We start from the raw sequence: 22882 nt of genomic DNA, 5'->3' as shown, positions 1-22882 counted from the left end.
TGGACTGTAGTCTGCCAGGCTCCTCTGTCCATGGGATTCTCTTGGCAAGAATATTGGAGTGAGTTTCTGTGCCCTCCTCCAGGGGATCTTCCCGACCCAGGGATCGAACCCACATCTCTTTATGTCTACCTGCACAGAACCTGTAGGCAGGTTCTTTACCACCAGCATGAGGAGGGCATGGCAACCCACTCCAGTATTCTTGTCTGGAGAATTCCATGAACATAGGAGGCCTGGTGGGCTACAGTCCATGGGCTCGCAAACAGTCGGACACAACTGAGTGACTAAGCATCGCATTACCACTAGCACTACCTGGGAAGCCCGTGCACTAGTGGAGTACCCTCTATCCACCAGGCTCTACTCTGAACTCTGGTGTAGAACAGTTAACAAAGCAAACAAAACTCCTAGCTCTCCTGGGGCACACATTCCAGTGAGGCAAACAAACAATAAATAATGCCTCATAAACTCAGGTCAGGGTCTAAATTGAAAATCTCTGTAAAGCCTAATGGCCTATTTTAAGACACGGCTGTACACATTTTTGACTAGAGAAGTTTCTTTAAAAGCTTGCCATGATAAATGGATACTGCACAGGAGACTATGTGGAGGGCTCTGTACCTGAATATAAGAGTCCATTGGCCTGCCTCCCAGAAACACTGGGATACTTATCTTTGTTCCATAGCTCTCAGTTCAGGAATATACTAGAACCAGCATTACTGCCTGAGACATCTGAGGGTGATAAATAGCTACCTTGGGGAACCATGCTCAGAGGTCATACTGTATCCTGAATAACCCCAAGATTGATGAGATACATCTAGATTAAGGCATCGCCAACATGGTCAGGGGCTTCCTTGATAGCTCAGTTGGTAAAGAATCCACCTGCAATGCAGGAGACCTTGGTTCGATTCTTGGGTCAGGAAGATCTGCTGGAGAAGAGATAGGCGACCCTCTCCAATATTCCTGGGCTTCCCTTGTGGCTCAGCTGGAAAAGAATCCACCTGCAATGCGGGAGACCTGGGTTTGATCCCTGGGTTGGGAAGATCCCCTGGACAAGGGAAAGGCTACCCACTTCAGTATTCTGGCCTGGAGAATTCCATGGACTATATAGTCCATGGGGTCGCAAAGAGTTGGACACGACTGAGCAACATTCACTTTCACTTTCAACATGGTCAGATTAGACTCTGAGCAGAATTGCTCCAGCTTGATGTTTACTATGTGACGTCAGACTTAAGGGGGGAGGTTGGTCCTTCTAAAAGGACTAATGGGAACTTCACTCACTCTGTGGGTTCAGTGATGAAACCTTTGGAATCAAGAAACTTATGCTTCCATGGTTTCTGCTCAATTGCCTCTGCTGTATACCCTGACTGCACTGACTTTCTTTGGTACACTACAGAGGAATAAACCTTGTATGATGAACCCAAGGGGTATCTGTGTCTGGACTTTCCTTCAATCCAAGACTACCACTGACCTCCGTCAACATGACCTGTACTGGTGATTATCCTACTGGCAGGATCAATCTCAAGACAAAACCTGGTAATCCATGCCCAGGGAAGTCACGTCTGATTCTACCCAAGGAGACAGGTCTGACTGCTACCACTGGAAGGCCAGGTCATTTTAGAAAACAGAGTACCTTGTCTGTAATTCTCTAGCATGGTGGTGAAATGGGAAGTAGCCCCACCATCCACTGAGGGAGACTAATATTAAAGTGATCCAGTTAACTAGTAAAGTATTACTAAAGAGGGAAGAGCCAATTTGATCCCTGGGACAGGCATATTTGCTTTATATAGAAAATCCTGCCCATTAATTGTAATTCTATATGTCAAGGGTTAGATTAAAACAAAGGTAGTGACAGTTTAAAACTACCCCCATAATGAGAAAAGCCAAGTTCAAGGTCATGATCTTGTAACAAAGGCTCACGTATAAAAATACCTGTATATCTTCTAGTATAAAAATACATACCAATAGTTGGCAGCTAAAAACAGGAGTGAGTTGTAAGGAGGTATTTCAGCAGAGGTAAACAGTACTCACTCCACAGTAACATACCTGGCAGGTCTTACCCAAGCCCATCTCATCCCCCAGGATGCAGCCATTCTGACAGTGGAAGCACTGGGCCAGCCAGTTGACTCCCTGCAGCTGATAAGGGCGTAGATGGATCCCTAGAAATTACAAAAAAAAAACCAGCAAGTCGGAAGAGCAGACATTTCAGCACACACACAAGCTATGTTCAAGACCTTCAACCAAAGAACACAGCCTAACTGCCCATACCCCAAGCCTTACTGGTTGTATATTTTGCTGAGAAGTTACAGATATGCAGATACTTGCTGACTTCCAAACTATTTTTTGGAGGAACTTTGCTACCACTATAGTCAAAGCCCTAAAACAGCCTGTCAGTGTTACAGGATCCATTTGACAGATGAGAAAATCAACCTGGGATCTGGCCTCCAGACTGCCTGAGTCTTATGCCAGTGTCCATTCTAGGAAATGAGGTTTTACTGATGCAACGTAACAGCAAACAACAACACATGGGTGATACATGTGTCTGCTTGCTTAACTGCAACCACTTAAACCTGCCACCAGATGCTAGAGGAAGAAAAAAAAAAATCAAGACAGGCAGGACTAGATTAAATCAAGTTTGAATCAAGAAGCAGTGCTCTTAAGAATGGAAACAGTGTTGCACAGGTGTTTACCAATGTACAAGGACAGCAGAAAATAGACGTCCGAAATCCATAGAGCTCCTGCTGCCTCTCTTTCTCTGGGGTAGGGGTGGGGGGAATTCCAGTTTCAGAGACTAGCCATAGCTTCTGAAGGGGGGAAACCCCAAACATACTTTAATAGAAAAACTATTAACAAAAGTTAAACTCTGGTTTGAACTCGTCACCTTTAAAAAGAAACTGGGCAACATACAATTGTAAAACATTTAAAAGATTAACAAGTTATTTTTTATGTAGGTATATAATTATAATTTTTATCTAAAGATATTTACTTCACATATGTAATTTTTATTTAGAAAAGAAACAATAATAGATTTTAAAAAAACCCTCCATAAAAATAAAAGGCAGACCTTCCTGGTGGTCCAGTGGTTAAGGATACACCTGCCAATACCAGGGACATGGGTTCGATCCCTGGTCTGAGGAGATTCCACATGGTGCAGAGCAACTAAACTCCTGTGCCACAGCTACTGAGCCTGCACTCCAGAGAGCACTCTGGTGCTGCCAACTCTGAAGCCCACACACCCCAGAGCCTGTGCTCTGCACAGAGAAGGCACTGCACCAAGAGGTCGCACACTGCAACGAGAGAAAATCTGCACCCAGCAACGATGACCCAGCACGAACAAAAATAAGAAGTTTTTAAAAGGCAAATGACAAATGAAAAAAAAGACACTGATGGCAAGTAAGACAGATAAAGGAGTACTATTTTTGATATTAAGCACTTATTAAATACCAGAGAGAGTAGTAAACAATGTACATTAATTTATGCAATTTAAAGCTAGTAACAATCCCATGCTGGGTATCATCCCCATACTGTATGTGGGAAAATCCAGAAAATTTAAAGAAGATTAAAATATGAACCTTGGAGACTCCTGCTTTTGGGAAGATAGATATGTTCTTTTCACCATTCCTCTTGATAATACAACTAAAAATTCTGAATATTACAAAGAAAATGAACATAACAAGATGACTCTGAAAAGGTGGGGCCAAAGAAGGCAGACTGGTTAGTAGCCTTGGGAGCCACCAAACAACAGTTATGAGTTCCCTGGGTTTCTTTTTGCCTCATATAGCCCAGACTTAGAGGTGAAGAAACTGACCACCCAGAAATGCCAATGTACACAGCAAAGAAAAGTTTAACAAAAGCTTGTTTCCATAGCCAAAGGAAAAAGACAGCCTAGAGAGACAGAACTTTTAAACTTTTGGACAATAACCACTCTAGTTAAGCCAAACACTTAAGGGAAAAATCTGTGGCCCCACCCACATCAGCAAAGGCCAGATGGGAGCCTCCACCCTCAAGAGATTCAATGAAGTTCCCATCACCCCTAGCAGGAAGGTACCAGAGACAGCTAAGCAGGCAGTCAGGATCTTCATCCCATTCACCAATAATGAGGCCGTCCCACTTCACTTTTCCCTCCCCTGCAGCGTCAGTGGAGACCACATAGGGAGCCTGAATTTACACGCCTACTAGATCATATAAGCCCCCTTTCCCAACTGGCCCTACAAACAGTGTTAAAGGAAGCCTAGTGGAGACTCAGGATTTTTATCACTGCCTAGGGTTAACGGGACCACCCCAGCACAGTGTCCATGGGGACCAGATTAGGAGCCAGTACTTTCATTCTCACCCGGAAGTAAGGAGAAATCCCCTCCCTATCCCCAGGTATTAAGAAAAGCTCAATATTCACTTTTTTTTTTTTTTAATGTATCAGTTCAGTTCAGTCGCTGGACTATTTTCTAGTTTTTTTAATTGTTTTTAAATTTATTTTTGGAAATCAAGATGTAAAATAAAACATAAATCTCTGTTCAGATGGGAAAAAAAAAAAAAAAAGCTCAGGGGGGAGTCTAATTTCTATTTCCACCTGGTAGCAACAAGGCAGCAACCACCTTCCCCTACTACAGCAGCATAGACAACTGAACAAAAGGTTTAAATGAGACCTTGAGTCTCAATACGTAAAGTAAGAACTTCCCTGGTGGTCCAGGGGATAAGACTTCACACTCCCAATGCAGGGAGCCCAAGTTCAATCCCTGATGAGGAAACTAAGCAAGATTACATATACTGAAGCTTAATCTGCACACTACAACTAGGGAAGCCCATGTGCCACAATGAAGACCCTGTGCAGCTAAAATAAATTTTTTTTAAAAAAGGATTAAAAAAAAAAAAAAGTCCAGTTTTAATAAACATTGATTATACCAAGAACCAGGAAGATTTCAAATTGAATGAAAAATGACAATCCACAGATGCCAACATCTAGATGACACAGGTGTTACATTTATTTTAAACCAGCAATGACAAAAGTGCCTCAACAAGCAACTATGAACATACTTATTAAAATAATTGAAAAAAAAAAGAAAGCATCAGTAAAGAAATAGAAAGTACAAAGAAAGATAATATACTAACAAATACAATAACCAAAGCAAAAAACTCAGAAGATGGACTTGGTAGCAGAACAGAATAGAGAAAAGAATCCATGAACTGGAAGGCAGAACCACAATTACTCAATCTGAACAGAGAGAAAACATACTGAAAACAGAGCTTCAAGGAACTGCAAGTCTCTAACAAAAGATCTGCATTTATCTATTGGCATCCCAGAAAGAGCTGAGAGATGGGACAGGGCTAAAAAAGTAAGAATGGTCGAAAAATTTCCACAGTTTGGCAAAAGATCTACAGATTCAAAAAGCTGAATGAACTTCAAATAGAATAAAAAAGCAAACCCAAAGAAATATATACCAAAACACATCATAATTAGGTTTCTAAAAGCTTAAAAGAAAGTATCTTAAAAGCAGTCAGAGGAAAATGACATAAATTACCAGAAGGAAAAAATCAGGAGGCCAACTGTCAGCTTTCTGCATATTCCAAAAAAAAAAAGAAAAATGCAATCCAAACACACCTTTATTTGCTTATTTAAGTCAGTAATTAAGAACTTATTTAAGTCAGTAATTAAGAACCTGGAATAAAAATTAAGACTCTCAAAAGCACAGTGTAAAAATATGGAATTTATTTCAACAATAAGTTTTTTTTTTTTTTTTTAAAGAAAGGTGAAAGTAGGCTATAAAAAAAGCTAAAGGAGTAATAAAGAACTGTATTAGGACAGTATGAGGGGAAATAAGAAAAATAAGAGGGGAAGAAAAAAAATCTTATTTTTCAAATAAATTCCGTATTTTTACAGTGTGCTTTTAGAGTCTAATTTTTATTCCAGGTTCTTAATTTTGCTTTTCTACCTTTTGTTATTAATTTTGTATCTTTAAGAGCCTAATTTTTAGTACCCATTTTCACTTAGGGATTTGGTTATTGGCTTGACTGCTCTTCCCTTTTGATTCCCTTTTTCTCCCCCTGGTCACCTCTCTCCTTCCTCCCCATTCTCTTCTCTGTATAAACTCTGTGACTCCCTTTGGGGTTCCTGGCTGTGGAGAGTTGTTTCATCACTAACCTACGGGGTTTGTCTTTTGTGCTGTGTGGATGGAGAAGTCCTGATGCTACTGTAAGATGTCAGGACTGAAACCCAGAGGCAGGAGGCTCAACTCCAGAACTTCTGACCATCATAAAACTCCTGACAACAGAGAACACTAATACACAAGAGTCCACCCAAACCCTCCACACCTGCACTGAGTCTGAGCTCCACCCAAGAGCCAGCGAGCTCCAGGGCAAGACATCCCAAGCTAATCCTCCAGCAAAACAGAACACAACCTGTAACATTAACAGCCAGGCGCCCCAGAGCCACAGCAAATCCACAGATACCCCAAAACTCTCTACTGGACACCACACTGCCCTCCAGAGAGATGAGACCCAGCTCCATCGACCAGAACACACACACACAAGTTCACCCAATCAGGAAATCTTCACAAGCCACTGGTCCAACCCTACCCACAGGGAGCAGACTCCACAACTAAGAGGAACTGCAACCCTCCAGCCAGAAGAAAGGAGACCCCAAACATAGCAAACAAAATGAAAAGCCAGAGAAATACCCAGCAGGTGAAGGAACATGTAAAAACCCACCAAACCAAACCAAAGAGGAGATAGAGCCTATCTGAAAAAGAATTCAGAATAATGACAGTAAAGATGACCCAAAATCTTGAAAACTCAATGGAGACACACACAAGCACACTAGACACGTGGATTGAGAAGATGGAAGAAATGTTTAGCGAGGATCTAGGAGAAATAAGGAACAGTCAATCAGTGATGAGCAATGCAATAACTGAGATGAAAAACACTCTGGAGGGAACCAACAGTAGAGTACCTGAGGCAGAAGAAAGGGTAAGTGAGCTGGAGGACAGAACGGTGGAGATAAATGAAGCAGAGTGGAAAAAAAGAAAAAAAGAATAGGAAGAAATGAGGATAGTCACAGAGACCTCTGGGACAATGTTAAGCACCCCAACATTTGAATCATAAGCACCCCAGGAGAAGAAGACAAAAAGAAAGGGCATGAGAAAATATTTGAGTAATAGTTGAAAACTTCCCTAAAATGGGGATGGAAATAGCCACCGAAGTCAAGAAGCCCAGAGAATCCCATACAGTACAAACCCAAGGAGAACATGCCAAGATACAAATTAATCAAACTGACAAAATTAAATACAAAGAAAAAATATTAAAAGCAGCAAGGGAAAAGCAGCAAACAACATGCAAGGAGACTCCCGTACGGATAACAGTCAATCCTTCAACAAAAACTCTGCAGGCCAGAAGGGAATGGCAGGATATACTTAGAGTGATTTGAAAGGGAAAAACACACAACCAGGATCATTCTACCCAGCAAGGATCTCATTCAGATTCAAAGCAGAAATCAAAAGCTTTCAGACAAGGAAAAGCTAAGAGAATTCAGCACCACCAAACCAGCTCTTTGACAAATGCTAAAGGATCTTATCTAGACAGGAAACACAGAAAAAGGTTTATAGAAACAAACCCCAAACAGAATGGTAACAGGAAAAAACTTATCAATAATTACCTTAAACGTAAATAGGTTAAATGTTCAAAACAAAAGACAGAGACTGGCCAAATAGATACAAAAGCAAGACCCCTATATATGCTGCCTACAAAAGATCTACCTCAAACCTAGAGACACATACAGACTCAAAGTCAGGGGCTAGGAAAAATATTTCATGCAAATGGAGACCAAAAGAAGCAGAAGTAGCAATACTCATATGAGATAAAATAGACTTTAAAATAAAGACCATTGTAAGAGACAAAGAACACTTTGACAAAGAAGTACATAATGACCAAGTGATCAATCCAAGAAAAGAACATAAAAATTGTAAACATATATATGCACCTAACATAGGAGCATCTCAATACATAAGGCAAATGCTAACAACTATTAAAGGGGAAATCAACAATCACATAATAATAGTGGGGGACTTTATTACCCCACTCACACCGATGGACAGATCATCCAGACAGAAAATTAACATGGAAACACAAGCTTTAAATGATATATTGGACAAGTTGGTCTAATTGATATCTACAGGGCATTTCACCCAAAAACAATGGATTTCACCTTTTTCTCACGTGGAACATTCTCCAGGACAGACCACATCCTGGGCCACAAATTAATCCTTGGTAAATTTTTTAAAAATTGAGATCATCTCAAGCATCTTTTCTGATCACAATTAAGATATCAACTACAGGAAAAAATAAAAGTATAAAAAACTAGAAACATATGGAGGCTAGACAAAATGCTTCTGAACAACCAACAGATCACTGAAGAAATAAAAAAGGAGATAAAATATGCATAGAAACAAGTGATAATGAAAATACAACAACACAAAATCTATAGGATTTAGTAAAAGCAGTGCTAAGAGGGACTTCATAGCAATACAAGCCTACCTCAAGAAACAAGAGAAACATCAAACAACCTAACCTTACACCTAAAGCAACTAGAAAAAGAAGAAGAACAACAAAAAACCCCAAAGTTAGTAGAAGGAAATAAATCATAAAACTCAGAATAATGAAAAGGAAATGAAGGAGACTAAAGCAAAGACCAATAAAACTAAAAGCTGGTTCTTTGAGAAGATAAACAAAATACACAAACTGTTAACCAGACTTGTCAAGAAAAAGACTCAAATCAATGAAATTAGAAATGAAAGTGGAGAAATTAAGACAGACAACACAGAAATACAAAAGATCATAAAAGACTACTATCAGTAACTATATGCCAATAAAATGGACAACTTGGAAGTATAACCTTCCAAATGGAAGTATAACCTTCCAAAACTGAACCAGGAAGAAACAGAAAATGTGAACAGACCAATCACAAGCATGAAAATCAAAACTATAATAAAAAAAATCTTCCAACAAACAAAAGCCCAGGACCAGATGGCTTCACAGCTGAATTCTACCAAAAATTTAGAGAAGAGCTAACACCTATTCTACTCAAACTCTTCCAGAAAATTGCAGAGGAAGGAAAACTCCCAAACTCATTCTATGAGGCCACCATCACCCTAATACCAAAACCAGACAAAGATGCCACAAAAAAAGAAAACTACAGGCCAATATCACTGATGAACATAAATGCAAAAATCCTCAAAAAAATTCTAGCAAACAGAATCCAACAATATATTAAAAGGATCATATAGCATGATCAAGTGGGCTTTATTCCAGTGCAAGAATTCTTCAATATTTGCAAATTAATCAATGTGATATACCATCTTAACAAACTTAAAGATAAAAACCATATGCTTATTTCAGTAAATGCAGAGAAAGCCTTTGACAAAATTCAACACCCATTTATGATAAAAATTCTCCAGAAAGTAGGCATGGAAGGAACATACCTCAACATAATAAAAGCCATAGATGATAAACACACACAAACATTATCCTCAATGGCAAAAACATTGAAAGCATTTCCTCTAAAAGCAGGAACAAGACAAAGGTGCCCACTCTCACTACTACTATTCAACACAGTTTTGGAAGTCCTAGCCACAGCTATCAGAGAAGGAAAATAAAAGGAATACACATTGGAAAATAATTGACTCTCACTGCAGATGACATGATCCTCTACATAGAAATCCCTAAAGATGCCACTGGAAAATTACTAAAACTAATCAATGAATATAGTAAAGTCACAGGATATAAAGTTAATACAAAGAAATCCCTTGCATTCCTATACTCTAACATTGAAAAATCATAAAGAGAAATTAAGAAAACAATCCCAATCACCATTGCACTGAAATGAATAAAATACTTAAGAATAAATTTACCTAAAGAGACAAAAGACTCATATACAGAAAACTAAAACAGTGATGAAAGAAATCAAAGATGATACAGAGAAATATACCATGTTTTGGATTAGAAGAATCAATATAATGAAAATGAATATACTACTCAAAATAATCTACAGATTCAATGCAATCCCTATCAAAACTACCAATTGTATTTTTCACAGAACTGTAACAAATAACTTCACAATTTGTATGAAAACACAAAAGACCCTGAACAGCCAAAGCAATCTTGAGAAAGAATGGAACTGGAGGAATCAACCTTCCCGACTTAAGACTATATACAACAAAGCTACAGCTATCAAAACAGTATGGTACTAGCACAAAGACAGAAATATAGATCAATGGAACAAACTAGAAAGTCCAGAGCTAAATCCACTTGCCTATGAAGAGCTTACCTTTGACAAAGGAGGCAAAAATATATAATGGAGAAAAGATAGCCTCTTCAACAAATGGTCCTGGGAAAACTGGACAACTACATGTAAAAGAATGAAACTAGAACACTTTTTAACACTATACACAAAAATACAACACAAAATGGATTAAAGACCTAAATGCAAGACCAGAAACTATAAAACTCTTCAAGGAAAACATAGGCAGAACACTCTCCATCATAAATCACAGCAAGATCCTCTATAATCCACCTCCCAGAGTAATGGAAATAAAAACAAAAATAAACAAATGGGACCTAATTAAACTTAAAAGCTTTTGCACAATGAAGGAAACTATAAGCAAGGTGAAAAGACAGCCCTCAGAGTGGGAGAAAATAATAGCAAACTAAACAAGTGACAATATCCAAAATATACAAGCAGCTCACGCAGCTCAATACCTGAAAAACGAACAACCCAGTCAAAAGATGGACAAAAGACCTAAACAGATTTTCCAAAGAAGTCATATAGATGGCTAATAAACATGAAAAGATGCTTAACATCACTCATTATTAGAGAAATGAAAATCAAAACCACAATGAGGTATTGTCTCAAGCTGGTCAGAATGGCCATCATCAAAAAGTCTACAAACAATAAATGCTGGAGAGAGTGTGATGAAAAGGGAACCCTCTTACACTGTTGGTGGGAATGAAAACTAGTATAGCCACTATACAGAACAGTGTGGAAATTCCTTAAATAACTCAGAATAAAACAGCCATATGACCCAGCAATCCCACTGCTGGGCGTATACCCTGAGGAAATCAGAATTGAAAGAGACACATGTACCCCAATGTTCAATGCAGCACTATTTACAATAGCTAGGACACAGAAGCCATTTAGGTACCTATCGGCAGATGAATGGATAAGAAAGTTGTGGTACACATACACAATGGAATATTACTCAGCTATAAAAAGAATGCATTTGAGTCAGTTCTAATGAGATGGATGAACCTAGAGCCTATTATAGAGTGAAATAAGCCAGAAAGACAAAGACAAATACTGTATACTAATGCATATATATATATGTATATACATATGGAATTTAGAAAGATGGTACCGATGATCCTACATACAGGGCAGCAAAGGAGACACAGACGTAAAGAACAGACTTTTGGACTCAGTGGGAAAAGGAGAGTGAAGGATGATTTGAGAGAATGGCAACTGAAATGTATACATTACCAACGTAAAACAGATGACCAGTGCGAGTCTGATGCATGAAGCAGGGTACTCAAAGCCAGTGCTCTGGAACAGCCTCGAGGGGTGGAGTGGGGATGGGGCTGGGAGGGGGTTCAGGGTTGGGGGCACATGTGTGTAATGTACCTATGGCCAACTCATGCTGATGTATGGCAGACACCATCACAATATTGTAATTATCTTCCAATTAAAATAAATTAAAATGAAATTAAAAAAATACATTTCAGTCGCTCAGTCGTGTCCGACTCTTTGTGACCCCATGAATCGCAAGCACGCCAGGCCTCCCTGTGCATCACCAACTCCTGGAGTTTACTCAAACTCATGTCCATCGAGTCAGTGATGCCATCCAGCCATCTCATCCTCTGTCGTCCCCTTCTCCTCCTGCCCCCAATCCCTCCCAGCATCAGGGTCTTTTCTAATGAGTCAACTCTTCGCATGAGGTGGCCAAAGTATTGGAGTTTCAGCTTCAGCATCAGTTCTTCCAGTGAACACGCAGGACTGATCTCCTTTAGGACGGACTGGTTGGATCTCCTTGCAGTCCAAGGGACTCAGTCTTTTCCAACACCACAGTTCAAAAGCATCAATTCTTCGGCACTCAGCTTTCTTCACAGTCCAACTCTCACATCCATACATGACCACTGGAAAAACCACAGCCTTGACTAGACGGACCTTTGTTGGCAAAGTAATGTCTCTGCTTTTTAATATGCTATCTAGCTTGGTCATAACTTTCCTTCCAAGGAGTGTCTTTTAATTTCAGGGCTTCAATCACCATCTGTAGTGATTTTGGAGCCCCCCCAAATAGAATCAATAGCAGGACAACTGAGATAGGAGAATGAATAAGTGAGCTAAAAAGTAGAATAGTGGAAATAACTGCAAAGGAGCAGAATAAAGAAAAAGAGTGGAAAGAAACGAGGAGAATCTCAGAGACATTAAACTCACCAATGTTCAAATGACAGCAATCCCAGAAGAAATAAGAGAAAGAGAAAGGGTCTGAGAAAATATTCGAAGAGATTATAGCCGAAAAATCCCCTAACATGGGAAAAGAAACAGCCATCCAAGTTCAAGGAGCAGAGTCCTGTACAGGATAAACCCAAGGAGATACATGGCAAGACACATATTAATCAAACAAGCAAATACTAAATTCAAAGAAAAAATACTAATGCAATGGAAATGCAAAAAATATAACATACAAGGGAATCTCCACAAAGTTATCAGTTGATTTTTCAGAAGAAATTTGGCAGGCCAGAAGAGACTGGCAGGATATATTTAAAATAATGAAAGGGAAAAACCTACTTTACTCTACCTAGCAAGGATCTCATTCAGATTCAGAGGAGAAATCGAAAGCTTTACAGACAAGCAAAAGCTAAGAGAATTCAGCACTACCAAATCAGCTTTACAGTAAATGCTAAAGGAACTTCTCTAGGCAGGAAACACAAGAGAACAAAAAGACCTACAAAAACACACCCAGAATAACAAAGAAAATGGTAATAGGAACATGTATATTGATAATTACCTTAAATGTAAACGGAATAAATGCTCCAACCAAAAGAAACAGACTGGCTGAATGGATACAAAAACAAGAGCTGAATGTATGGTTCATCCATGGTGGCTCAGATGGTAAAGAATCTGCCTGCAATGCTGGGTTCGATCCCTGGGTTGGGAAGATCCCCTGGAGAAGGAAATGGCAACCCATTCCAGTATTCTTGCCTGAAGAATTACATGGACAGAGGAGCCTGGCGGGCTACAGTCCATGAGATCGCAAAGAGTTGGACACGACTGATCAACTCAGCACACAGCACGCTAGAGACTTACTTCAGACCTAATGACACAAACAGGCTGAAAGTGCAGGGATGGAAAAAGACACACCATGCAAATGGAAATCAAAAGAAAGCTGGAATAGCAATACTTATATCAGATAAAACAGACTTAAAAATAAAGACAAGAGACAAGGAAGGTCACTACATAATGATCAAGGGATAAATCCAAGAAGATATAACACATAAATATTTATGCACCTCAATACATAATGAAAATGCTAACAGCCATAAAAAGGAAAACTGACAGGAACACAATAATAGTGGGGGACTTTAACATCCAACTTACACAAATGGAAACATCACCTAGACAGAAAATAAGGAAATACAGCTTTAAATGCCAATATAGACAAGGCAGGTTTAATTGCTATTTATAGGACATTCTACCTGTAAGCAGCATATTACACTTCTCAAGTGCACATGGAACATTCTCCAGGACAGATAACATCATGGGTCATAAATTAAGCCTCAGTAAATTTTTAAAAACTGAGATCTCATCAAGTATCTTTTCTGACCACAACAGTGAGACCAGAAGTCAATAACAAGGGGGGAAAAATGTTTTAAAAAAAAAAACACACAAGGAGGCTAAACAATATGATACAAAATAACCAAGACATCACTGAAGAAATCAAAGAGCAAATTTAAAAATACATAGAAACAAATGAAAATAGGATGACCCAAAATCTAAGTATGAAGCAAAAGAAGTTCTAAGAAGGAAGTTTATAGCAATTCAATTCTACCTCAAGAAACAAGAAAAAACTCAAACAACCTAACCTTATACCTAAAGCAATCATAAAAATCAGAGCAGAAATAAATTAAATACTGAGTTGGCCAAAGAATTCCTTTGAGTCTGTCCATAAGATGTTATGGGAAAACGTGAATTAACTTTTTGGCCAACCCAGTAGAAATAAAACAACAGCAAAAATCAATGAAACCACAGCTGGCTATTGACAAAACTTTAGCCAGACTCATCAAGAAAAAAAGGGACAAGATTCATCAATAAAATTAGAAACGAAAATGGAGAAATTACAATGGACACCACAGAAATACCAAGGATCAAAAGAGACTACTTAAAGCAACTATTTGCCAATAAAATGGACAACATGGAAGAAATGGACAAATTCTTAGAAAGGTACCATCTTCCAAGATTGAACCAAGACTAAACCAATAGAAGATATAAACAGACCAATCACCAGTAATGAAATTGAAACTATAATTAAAAATCTTCCAACAAACAAAAGTCCAGGACCAGAATGGCTTCACAGGAGAATTCTAACAAACATTTAGAGATGAGCTAACACTCTTCCTTCTCAAACTCTTCCAAAAAATTGCAGAGGAAGGAACACTCCCAAGTTCAATTTACAAGGCCACCATCACCCTAATACCAAACCAGACAAAGATATCACAAAAAAACAAAATTACAGACCATATCACTGATGAACACAGACACAAAAATCCTCAACAAAATACGAACAAACAGAATACAACAACATATTAAAAGGATCAAACACCATGATCAAGTGGGCTTTATCCCAGGGATGCTGGGATTCTTCAATAAATGAAAATCAACATGATATACCATGTTAACAAATTAAAGAATAAAAACCATATGGTCACCTCAATAGATGCAGAAAAAGCTTTTGACAAAATTCAGCACCTATTTATGATAAAAATCCTCCAGAAAGTAGGCATAGAGGGAACCTACCTCAACATAATAAAGGTCATATGTGAAAAACCCACCGCAAACATCCTTCTCAATGGTGAAAAACTAAAAGCATTTCCTCTAAGATCAGGAATAAGACAAGGATATCCACTCTCACCACTATTATTCAACATAGTTTTGGAAGTCCTAGCCATTGCAATTTGACAAGAAAAAGAAATAAAAGGAATCCAAACTGGAGACGAAGAAGCAAAAGTGTCACTGTCCGCAGATGACATGAAACTATACACAGAAAATCCTAAAGATGCCAGCAGAAAACCACTAGAGCCGATCAATGAATCTGGTAAAGCTGCAGTATACAAAATTAATGCACAGAAATTTCTGTTATTTCTACACACTAACAACAAAAGATAGGAAGGAGGAAAAAAAAATCCCATTTACCACTGCAACAAAACAAAATATCTAGGAATAAACTGACCTAAGGAGGTAAAAGACCTGTACTCAGAAAACTATTATGAAACTGATGATAGAAATCAAAGATGACACAAACAGGTGAAAGATATACCATGTTCTCAGAAGAATCAATACTACTCAAAGCAACCTACAGATTCAATGCGATCCCTATCAAATTACCAATGGCATTTTCCATAGAATTAAAAGAAAAAATGTTTACAGTTTGTATGGAAACACGAAAGACCCCACATAGCCAAAGCAATCGAGGAAACAAAATGGAGCTGGAGGCATCAGGTCTCTGGCTTCAGACTATACTACAAAGCAACAGTAATCAAGACAGTATGGTACTGACATAATTAGAGAAATATAGATCAATGCAACAGGATAGAAAGCCCAGAGATAAACCCACATTCCTATGATCACCTAATCTATGACAAAGGAAGCATGTAAGTATAATGGAGAAAAGACAGTCTCTTCAATAAGTAATGCTAGGAAAACTGGACAGCTACATGTAAAAGAATGAATAAGAACACTCCCTAACACCATACACAAAAATAAACTTAAAATGGATTAAAGACCAAATACCATAAAACTTTTATAGGAAAACATAGGAAGAACACTCTGACATAAATCACGGCAAGATCTTTTTTGACCTACCTTCTATAGTAATGAAAATAAGAACAAAAATATACAAACGGGACCTAGTTAAACTTAAAAGCTTTTGTACAGCAAAGAAAACCATAAATGAGATGAAACAACAACCCTCAAAAATGGAAGAAAATATTTGCAAATGAAATAAATGACAAGAGATTAATCTCCAAAATAAAAATAAAAAATGAAAAAATCAGCCTGTACCTACTAAATATGCAACCCACTCCAGTGTTCTTGCCTGGAGAATCCCATAGACAGAGGAGCCTGGCGGGCTACAATCCATAGGGTGGCAAAGAGCTGGATATGACTGAAGCGACTTAGAACACATGTACACACTAAATATATTGAAGACTAAATGACAATAAGGAAAAAATTTATGGTTTCAGAAAAATGAAACCTCATTTTTGCACTTCTCCCTCAGTCCTGGCCCCATCCTGGAAAAGAAAGAAAAAGAAATTGTATATACAAACACATGCATGCATGCAAAGGCCAAGGACTGGCAGGAAACATAATAGTATGTCACAGAATTATGTATATTACTGTTTTTCTTTATGCATAGACTATTACCCTAAATGTTTTACAGAAAATATGTACTACCTCCGTTAAGAAAGGAAAAAATCAGAAGGAAAAAAACACAAAGAATTTTTTAAAATACAAAAAATAAAAAAATAAAAATTCAGTAGGCATTTTTAACCAACTCACAAAGAATAGTTTCTCAGAACATTAATTTACTCAAATAGAAATGGTAATTTCAAGTTACAATATTAAATGGTTATTCCTCTGAGTATACTTATTTTCTACTTTTCCCTTTCTCCACACTACGCACTTATCCATGCCCACCACCAAACTTACGTATTTGTCTATTTACCTCTTCATGCACTCACTCTAATTCATCCAGGCAAACCTGCTATCTCGTACCTATCTTCTCAACTTTACTATAACAGCACTGGTCCATGTGTATATTTCTCCACGTGTATTATCAACAGTCCAGTATCAATGTGCACATTTGATTTAGCCTTCTCTAAAACATCGTATCATACCCAAAAACACATACAAGGAAATAGACACACAATCACGTATAAACTTTGGCTTTATAAACAGATAAACTTTACACCAAACACACAAGCATCAGACCATAAATTCACATTTAAGATGGATAAACACTTCTTACGAGCTTCCCGGGTGGCTCAGTAGTAATGCAACCGGCTGCCAAAGCAGGAGATGCAAGAGACATGGGTTCGATATCTGGGTTGGGAAGGTCCCCTAGAGAAAATGGCAACCCACTCCAGTATTCTTGCCTGGGAAGTCCCACGGACAGAGGAGCCTGGCGGGCTACAGTCCAGGGGGTCTCAAAAGAACAAGGTACGACTTAGCGACTAGACAACAAACGACAACTCTCCATCCTGTGGGCTCCATCCAGAAACGGGCTCCACCTCCCTGCCTGAAGACCTCAAGGGCATGCAAGCTTTGCGCTTCTAAGATTCTAGGGAAGGGCTAGTACAAATAGTTACACGCAGAAAAGCGCTGATGAACTTTGCTTAGCTGCATATTTCAAGTTATAACGTTGGAGGAGAATTAATCAGTGGAGAACTATCAAAACTATGCGAGCCGGGTAAACGAAGAAGAGAACTGAAGCTTGGAGACGAGTTCTGATCGTTTTGCAGAAGCAACCAATTAAACGCCCCAAGCTAGGCCTCCAAACTCACCGGAACACAAACTTGAAACCCAAACCCTTGGGGCGCCAGGACGGTCTCCGCCTCTTGAGAGAGAGGAACGTCTTATCTTTGGGACAGGGACCTCAATAAATTACCCCTCCCCAGGGCGGGCGCGCCGGGTAGCGGGAGCCGCGGGCTTCCGCTCTAGGAATCCCATTTCTTCCGCGTCCGCCGGCCGCGCGCGCTGTGCAGGCGGGGCAATGGCCACCCGGCACCAGGCGGGGTTCCTCTCCGCCCAGCCCCGCCGCAAGGGCGGGAAGGGAAGGCCTTGCTGTGCGTAGGTTTGAAACCGACGGGAAGGTCCACCCGCGGCGCCGCCGGACCGTTCCTGGCACCGGGTACAGGGGCCCCGGTGAGCAGAGTCCCAACGAGTCGGCCGGCGTGGGCCGAAGTTCGCCTGAAGCCACTGACCTGTGAGGCCCCACTGCCGCAAGTCCTGCTCCTGCACCCGCGCCCGCGGCGCTTCGGCTCGGCTCTTGCTCTGAAGAGCCAGAAGAAAGCCGGGCATGTCGCCCTCGGGGGTCGCGGCGCCCGCACGCTCCATCCAGCCGGGCGAAGCACCGCCCCGCGCCGCCGCCCCGCCCCGCGCCGCCGCCCCGCCCCGCGCCGCCGCCCCGCCCCGCGCCGCCGCCCCGCCCCGCGCCGCCGCCCCGCCCCGCGCCGCCGCCCCGCCCCGCGCCGCCGCCCCGCCCCGCGCCGCCGCCCCGCCCCGCGCCGCCGCCCCGCCCCGCGCCGCCGCCCCGCCCCGCGCCGCCGCCCCGCCCCGCGCCGCCCCGCCCCCGCCGCCCCGCGCCGCCCCGCCCCCGCCGCCCCGCGCCGCCCCGCCCCCGCCGCCCCGCGCCGCCGCCCCGCCCCGCCCCGCCCCGCCCCGCCCCGCCCCGCCCCGCCCCGCCCCGCCCCGCCCTGCCCCGCCCCGCCCTCCGCCCCGCCGCCCCGCCCCGCCCCGCCCTCCGCCCCGCCCCTCGAGCTTCCTTCCCGACTCTCTCGGCCCGAACCCCCGGACGCCGCCGCCGCCGCCAGAGGGCGCTCCTGCTCTGAGTTCTGGGTGCCGAGGGTGCTCGAAGGTCGCCTACCCCGCTGTGGAATGCTTGCAGCCCGGTGCACGTGGGGCCGTTCACACTTGTGCCTCTGGCTGACCTTACGTCCGTTCTAGGCGACTGATCACCTGAAACGCTCGTCATTCACTTGTTATTTAATTAACACTGAATGTGCTCTGCTGGACTCTGGGGTTTTGGCTTTGCTCCCCAGCGATTTTCGGCAATGTTGTAAAGTTCAGTTTACAGTATTAATAAATTGGTTTGGGCCCTGAAATCCGTACTTACTCCCTGTAGTCTGTAGGCCAGAACCTCTGAGTGGTAGTAAATTTATGAAGAATGTCATGGCCACAATGGATTTCTCAAGTGAATTGCTGCTGCTGCTAAGTCACTTCAGTCGTGTCCGACTCTGTGCAACCCCATAGACGGCAGCCCGCCAGGCTCCCCCGTCCCTGGGATTCTCCAGGCAAGAACACTGGAGTAGGTTGCCATTTCCTTCTCCAATGCATGAAAGTGAAGAAAGTGAAGTCGCTCAGTCGTGTCCGACTCTTAGCGACCCTATGGACCGCAGCCTACCAGGCTCCTCTGTCCATGGGATTTTTCAGGCAAGAGTGCTGGAGTGGGGTGCCATTGCCTTCTCCTCTCAAGTGAATTACAGGGAGCAAACTGAAGCTATGTGTTAGATTGAGAGTCGCCATGACTCAGCATCAGCTTTGATTGAATTTAAGGTGTAGTAATTTATAATTAGTAGTGTACAAACAAGTTGCTGCATTTATTGATGCAGTTAGAGTTACTCCCTTAAGGGCTTTCTGTGATTTTCTCATGTAACCCACCCAATAACCCTATGAATAGGTACCGTAATTGTCCCTACATGACAGCTGAGGAAACTGACTTGGAATGGTAATTGAACAAAGCTGAGCAGGACCCATCGGAGAAGGCAATGGCAACCCACTCCAGTGTTCTTGCCTGGAGAATCCCAGGGATGGGGGAGCGAGCCTTGGGGGGCTGCCGTCTATGGGGTCACACAGAGTCAGACATGACTGAAGCGACTTAGCAGCAGCAGCGGAGCAGGACCCATATACTATTCTCTGGGTGATATAAAAATACTAAATTCCCGTTTAGGTTAATCTTGGCGCTTCCACCTTCAGTAAACACAGATTAAAGTTGCACTCCCCACATCTTCACCCCCTTTAAATAAAGGGTGAAAATTGCTACAAAAGACATGCCTTCTAGTTGATTTATTCATAAAAATACTCAAAGCATTGCAAAGCTAATGTTGAGTCTTGAGTCATTCTGTCTCAAAGATGTCTGATTGAACATCTTTGTGCCAAGAACTCTTTTGGCCCTGGAGACAGAGGCCACTGATTTCATCTATAGAACATTTAAGTAAATTATATTGTTTATATTTTAAATTAGGGTTATGTTTTAAAAGGAGGAGATAAGTGATAAGCAAATAAAATCAGGTAGTGATAAATGTTAAGTTGAAAGAGAAACAGAGTTGAAGGAGTCTTGGGGCCTAGAAAAGAAAACAAGGGTCTCAAAGGCCCTTGCTGAATCATCTAACTTCGGAGAAAACAAAACCGAACTTTAAGTCCCACCATGAGGCTCCGGGCCTGTTGCATCTACCTGGGACTTATCATCCCCTGCCCAGAAACCTCCCACCTCCTACATCTGCCTGGGACTTATCACCCCCTGCCCAGGGGACTTATCACCCCCTGCCCAAAACCTCCCACCCCCTGTTCAATTACAAGTATCATCTCAACCAAAGATTACTCGAAACGTCCCGCCTGACTAACGTTTCCCTTATCACCTCCACAAACCTCCCTTTAAATATGAAGCCTCCCTGATCCCTCTCATGCTCAACCTGGTCCTTAGGCCGTCTGGCACCCCTCCTTGCCTGAATAAAGGTAACGTACCTCCGTTGAGATCATCTCTCCTTTTCTGCCTAGGCCTGAACTATACCTTACAAAAGCCACCTGAATAATTTCCTAATTGGGGAGTTTCTCAAAACCTTAACACAGACTTGTATCCTTTGCCAGCTTCCCTGGAGGAACTTTCCTTTGTGGTTACTCCCGAGTGGTTTTTGCATCCTGGTCTCTGTGTTTGACTTATTTTTCCCCCTCCAGGTTCTGTGGATAGACTTATCCACTAAAGCTGCAGTAACAACCACCTGCAGCTCAAACAAAAGGGTGTTTGTTATTTTTAACTTAAAGTACATTCGTTTTCTTATAATACCAGAGATAGGATACTAGCTATAAGCTAAGTGTTCTGTTGGTATATTGAGTCTGGCATCTAAAATACAGCTAGGTAACTGTATAAAGGTAGCTGCGAGACTCTAAGTCATCTAGTGAGATGACACCTATTAAGTTCTACTCTGAATGCTGTATGAAAAATCTATAGAAGAGGGCAGAGTGGCTGCAAAGAGACTAGTTAGGAAACTATTGCAGGAGTCTGGGCAAGAGATGATAGTTGTTGGGTCAGGGTGGTGATGGCAGTGGAATAATGAGGGGTGGTGACATCCTAGATATGTTGCAAAGGTAGAACCTATAAAATATGTTGAGTATCTGAGAGAAGAAGAGGAATAAATGGTGATTTCAGGGATTTGGTCAAAGAATATGATAGAATGGACTTTCCATTTATGGAGGAGAGAAGACTGATGATGAGATTTGAGGAACATGAATTCATTTTTGGACACAGTAGCATGAAATGGTTATTAGATATTCAGGTGCAGGTTTGGACTAGATAATCGGATTAGTCTGGAATTCAAAGGAGAGATTGGAACTGAATATATAATATAAATATGGAAGTCCTCATTTTAGGATAGACCTTATGCCTTGATACTAGATAAGTCCCCCTAAAAGACGACTGAAGCTGTAAAAGAGACTAAGCCTTGGACAACTAATATTTAGAAGTCAAAAGATGAGGCAGAATCAGCAGAAGAGAGTAAGAAGAACAGTCTGTACATAGTATAGGGACTAAGAATGTGGTGTCCCTGAGCCAAATGAAGAGGAGTTTCAAGAAGAAGTAAGTGATTATGTCAAATGCAGCTAAAAGCTGGAGTAAAGATAGGAGAGAGAAATAAGCATTGGACTGGGAGATATAGTGGACATTGATGACCTTGACAAGAATGATTTCTGTACATTGAAGTGGACTTTTAAAAAGGAAATAGGAGAAAAAGTGGAGACAAAATGTCTCACGCCTCTTGGGTTTGTTTTGCTTCAGTGGTTCTTTTAAAGAATTCAAGATGTAGTCCACAGGTTAGTAGCTAACACCAATTTGTCAGGTACTTCGCCTAGTACAGATCAAGCATCAGAGTTAAAGGAAAGATGTGAATTTATAAGAGCACTTAGTAAATGAATCTCACCAGTCCCGGGGAAAACACCTTCATCTGGCTCTCAGCAGCTGGTCAATGCACCAGAGTCCCAGTGGGAGCACCATCCACTACATACATCCATGTATGGAGGGGACCTTGCCATGAGTATGGGGGTCTGCAATTTTATTCCTTACAATGTTCTTTGTTCTCAAAGGAGTTCAAAGAGTTTCTGCATGAGGGTAGTGGAAAATAACCTGGTCCCCGCCTTTGATTAGCCAGATCAAAGAAGGAAAACAGCATTCCCCAAATCCTTACTGTTTCTGATCTTTATCTACTTGACACCTTTCCCCCTTTCTTGGCAGGTGTTTTCATGATGTTCTCATTCTTTATTGTGTTTAAGTACATAGTTGTTTAAGATTAAGTAATGTTTAAGTATATAAGTTGTTTGGGTGCAAGCAATGAACACAATATATCAGGTCACCATCTGGTGAATGCTTCATCAAAATGGTGACCGAATGGTGCAGTAACATCAAGTTATTAACCATAGCATTACACTCTTCCAAAGAGTTTTGCTGTAAAGGGGAACAGAAAACAGGGAGCAATAACTGAAAGAGGACATTGTACAGAAGGCAGGGATCAAGACCATCCCCAAGAAAAAGAAATGCAAAAAGGCAAAATGGTTGTCTGAGGAGGCCTTAAAAATAGCTGGGTAAAG

General features: G+C 41.3%; 1 protein-coding gene across 1 annotated transcript in view; it reads right to left on the bottom strand.

Annotated features, from left to right (window-relative positions):
- Positions 1 to 18395, bottom strand: part of CHD1L (chromodomain helicase DNA binding protein 1 like) — a 61626-nt gene extending 43231 nt beyond the window's left edge. Inside the window, exons 1-2 of the mRNA XM_070467203.1 lie at positions 18232 to 18395; positions 2038 to 2150 (exon numbers count right to left, since the gene is read on the bottom strand). Of these exons, the coding sequence (XP_070323304.1) occupies positions 2038 to 2150; positions 18232 to 18364 (246 nt within the window). The 5' untranslated portion in view covers positions 18365 to 18395. The remainder of the gene's footprint in view (positions 1 to 2037; positions 2151 to 18231) is intronic.
- Positions 18396 to 22882: the final 4487 nt, after the last annotated feature.

The sequence above is a fragment of the Odocoileus virginianus genome, chromosome 5 (assembly GCF_023699985.2).
Source record: "Odocoileus virginianus isolate 20LAN1187 ecotype Illinois chromosome 5, Ovbor_1.2, whole genome shotgun sequence".
Classification (NCBI taxonomy): domain Eukaryota; kingdom Metazoa; phylum Chordata; class Mammalia; order Artiodactyla; family Cervidae; genus Odocoileus; species Odocoileus virginianus.
The sequence above is the reverse complement of the archived record's forward strand: the minus strand, read 5'-3'. Positions and strand labels throughout refer to the sequence as shown.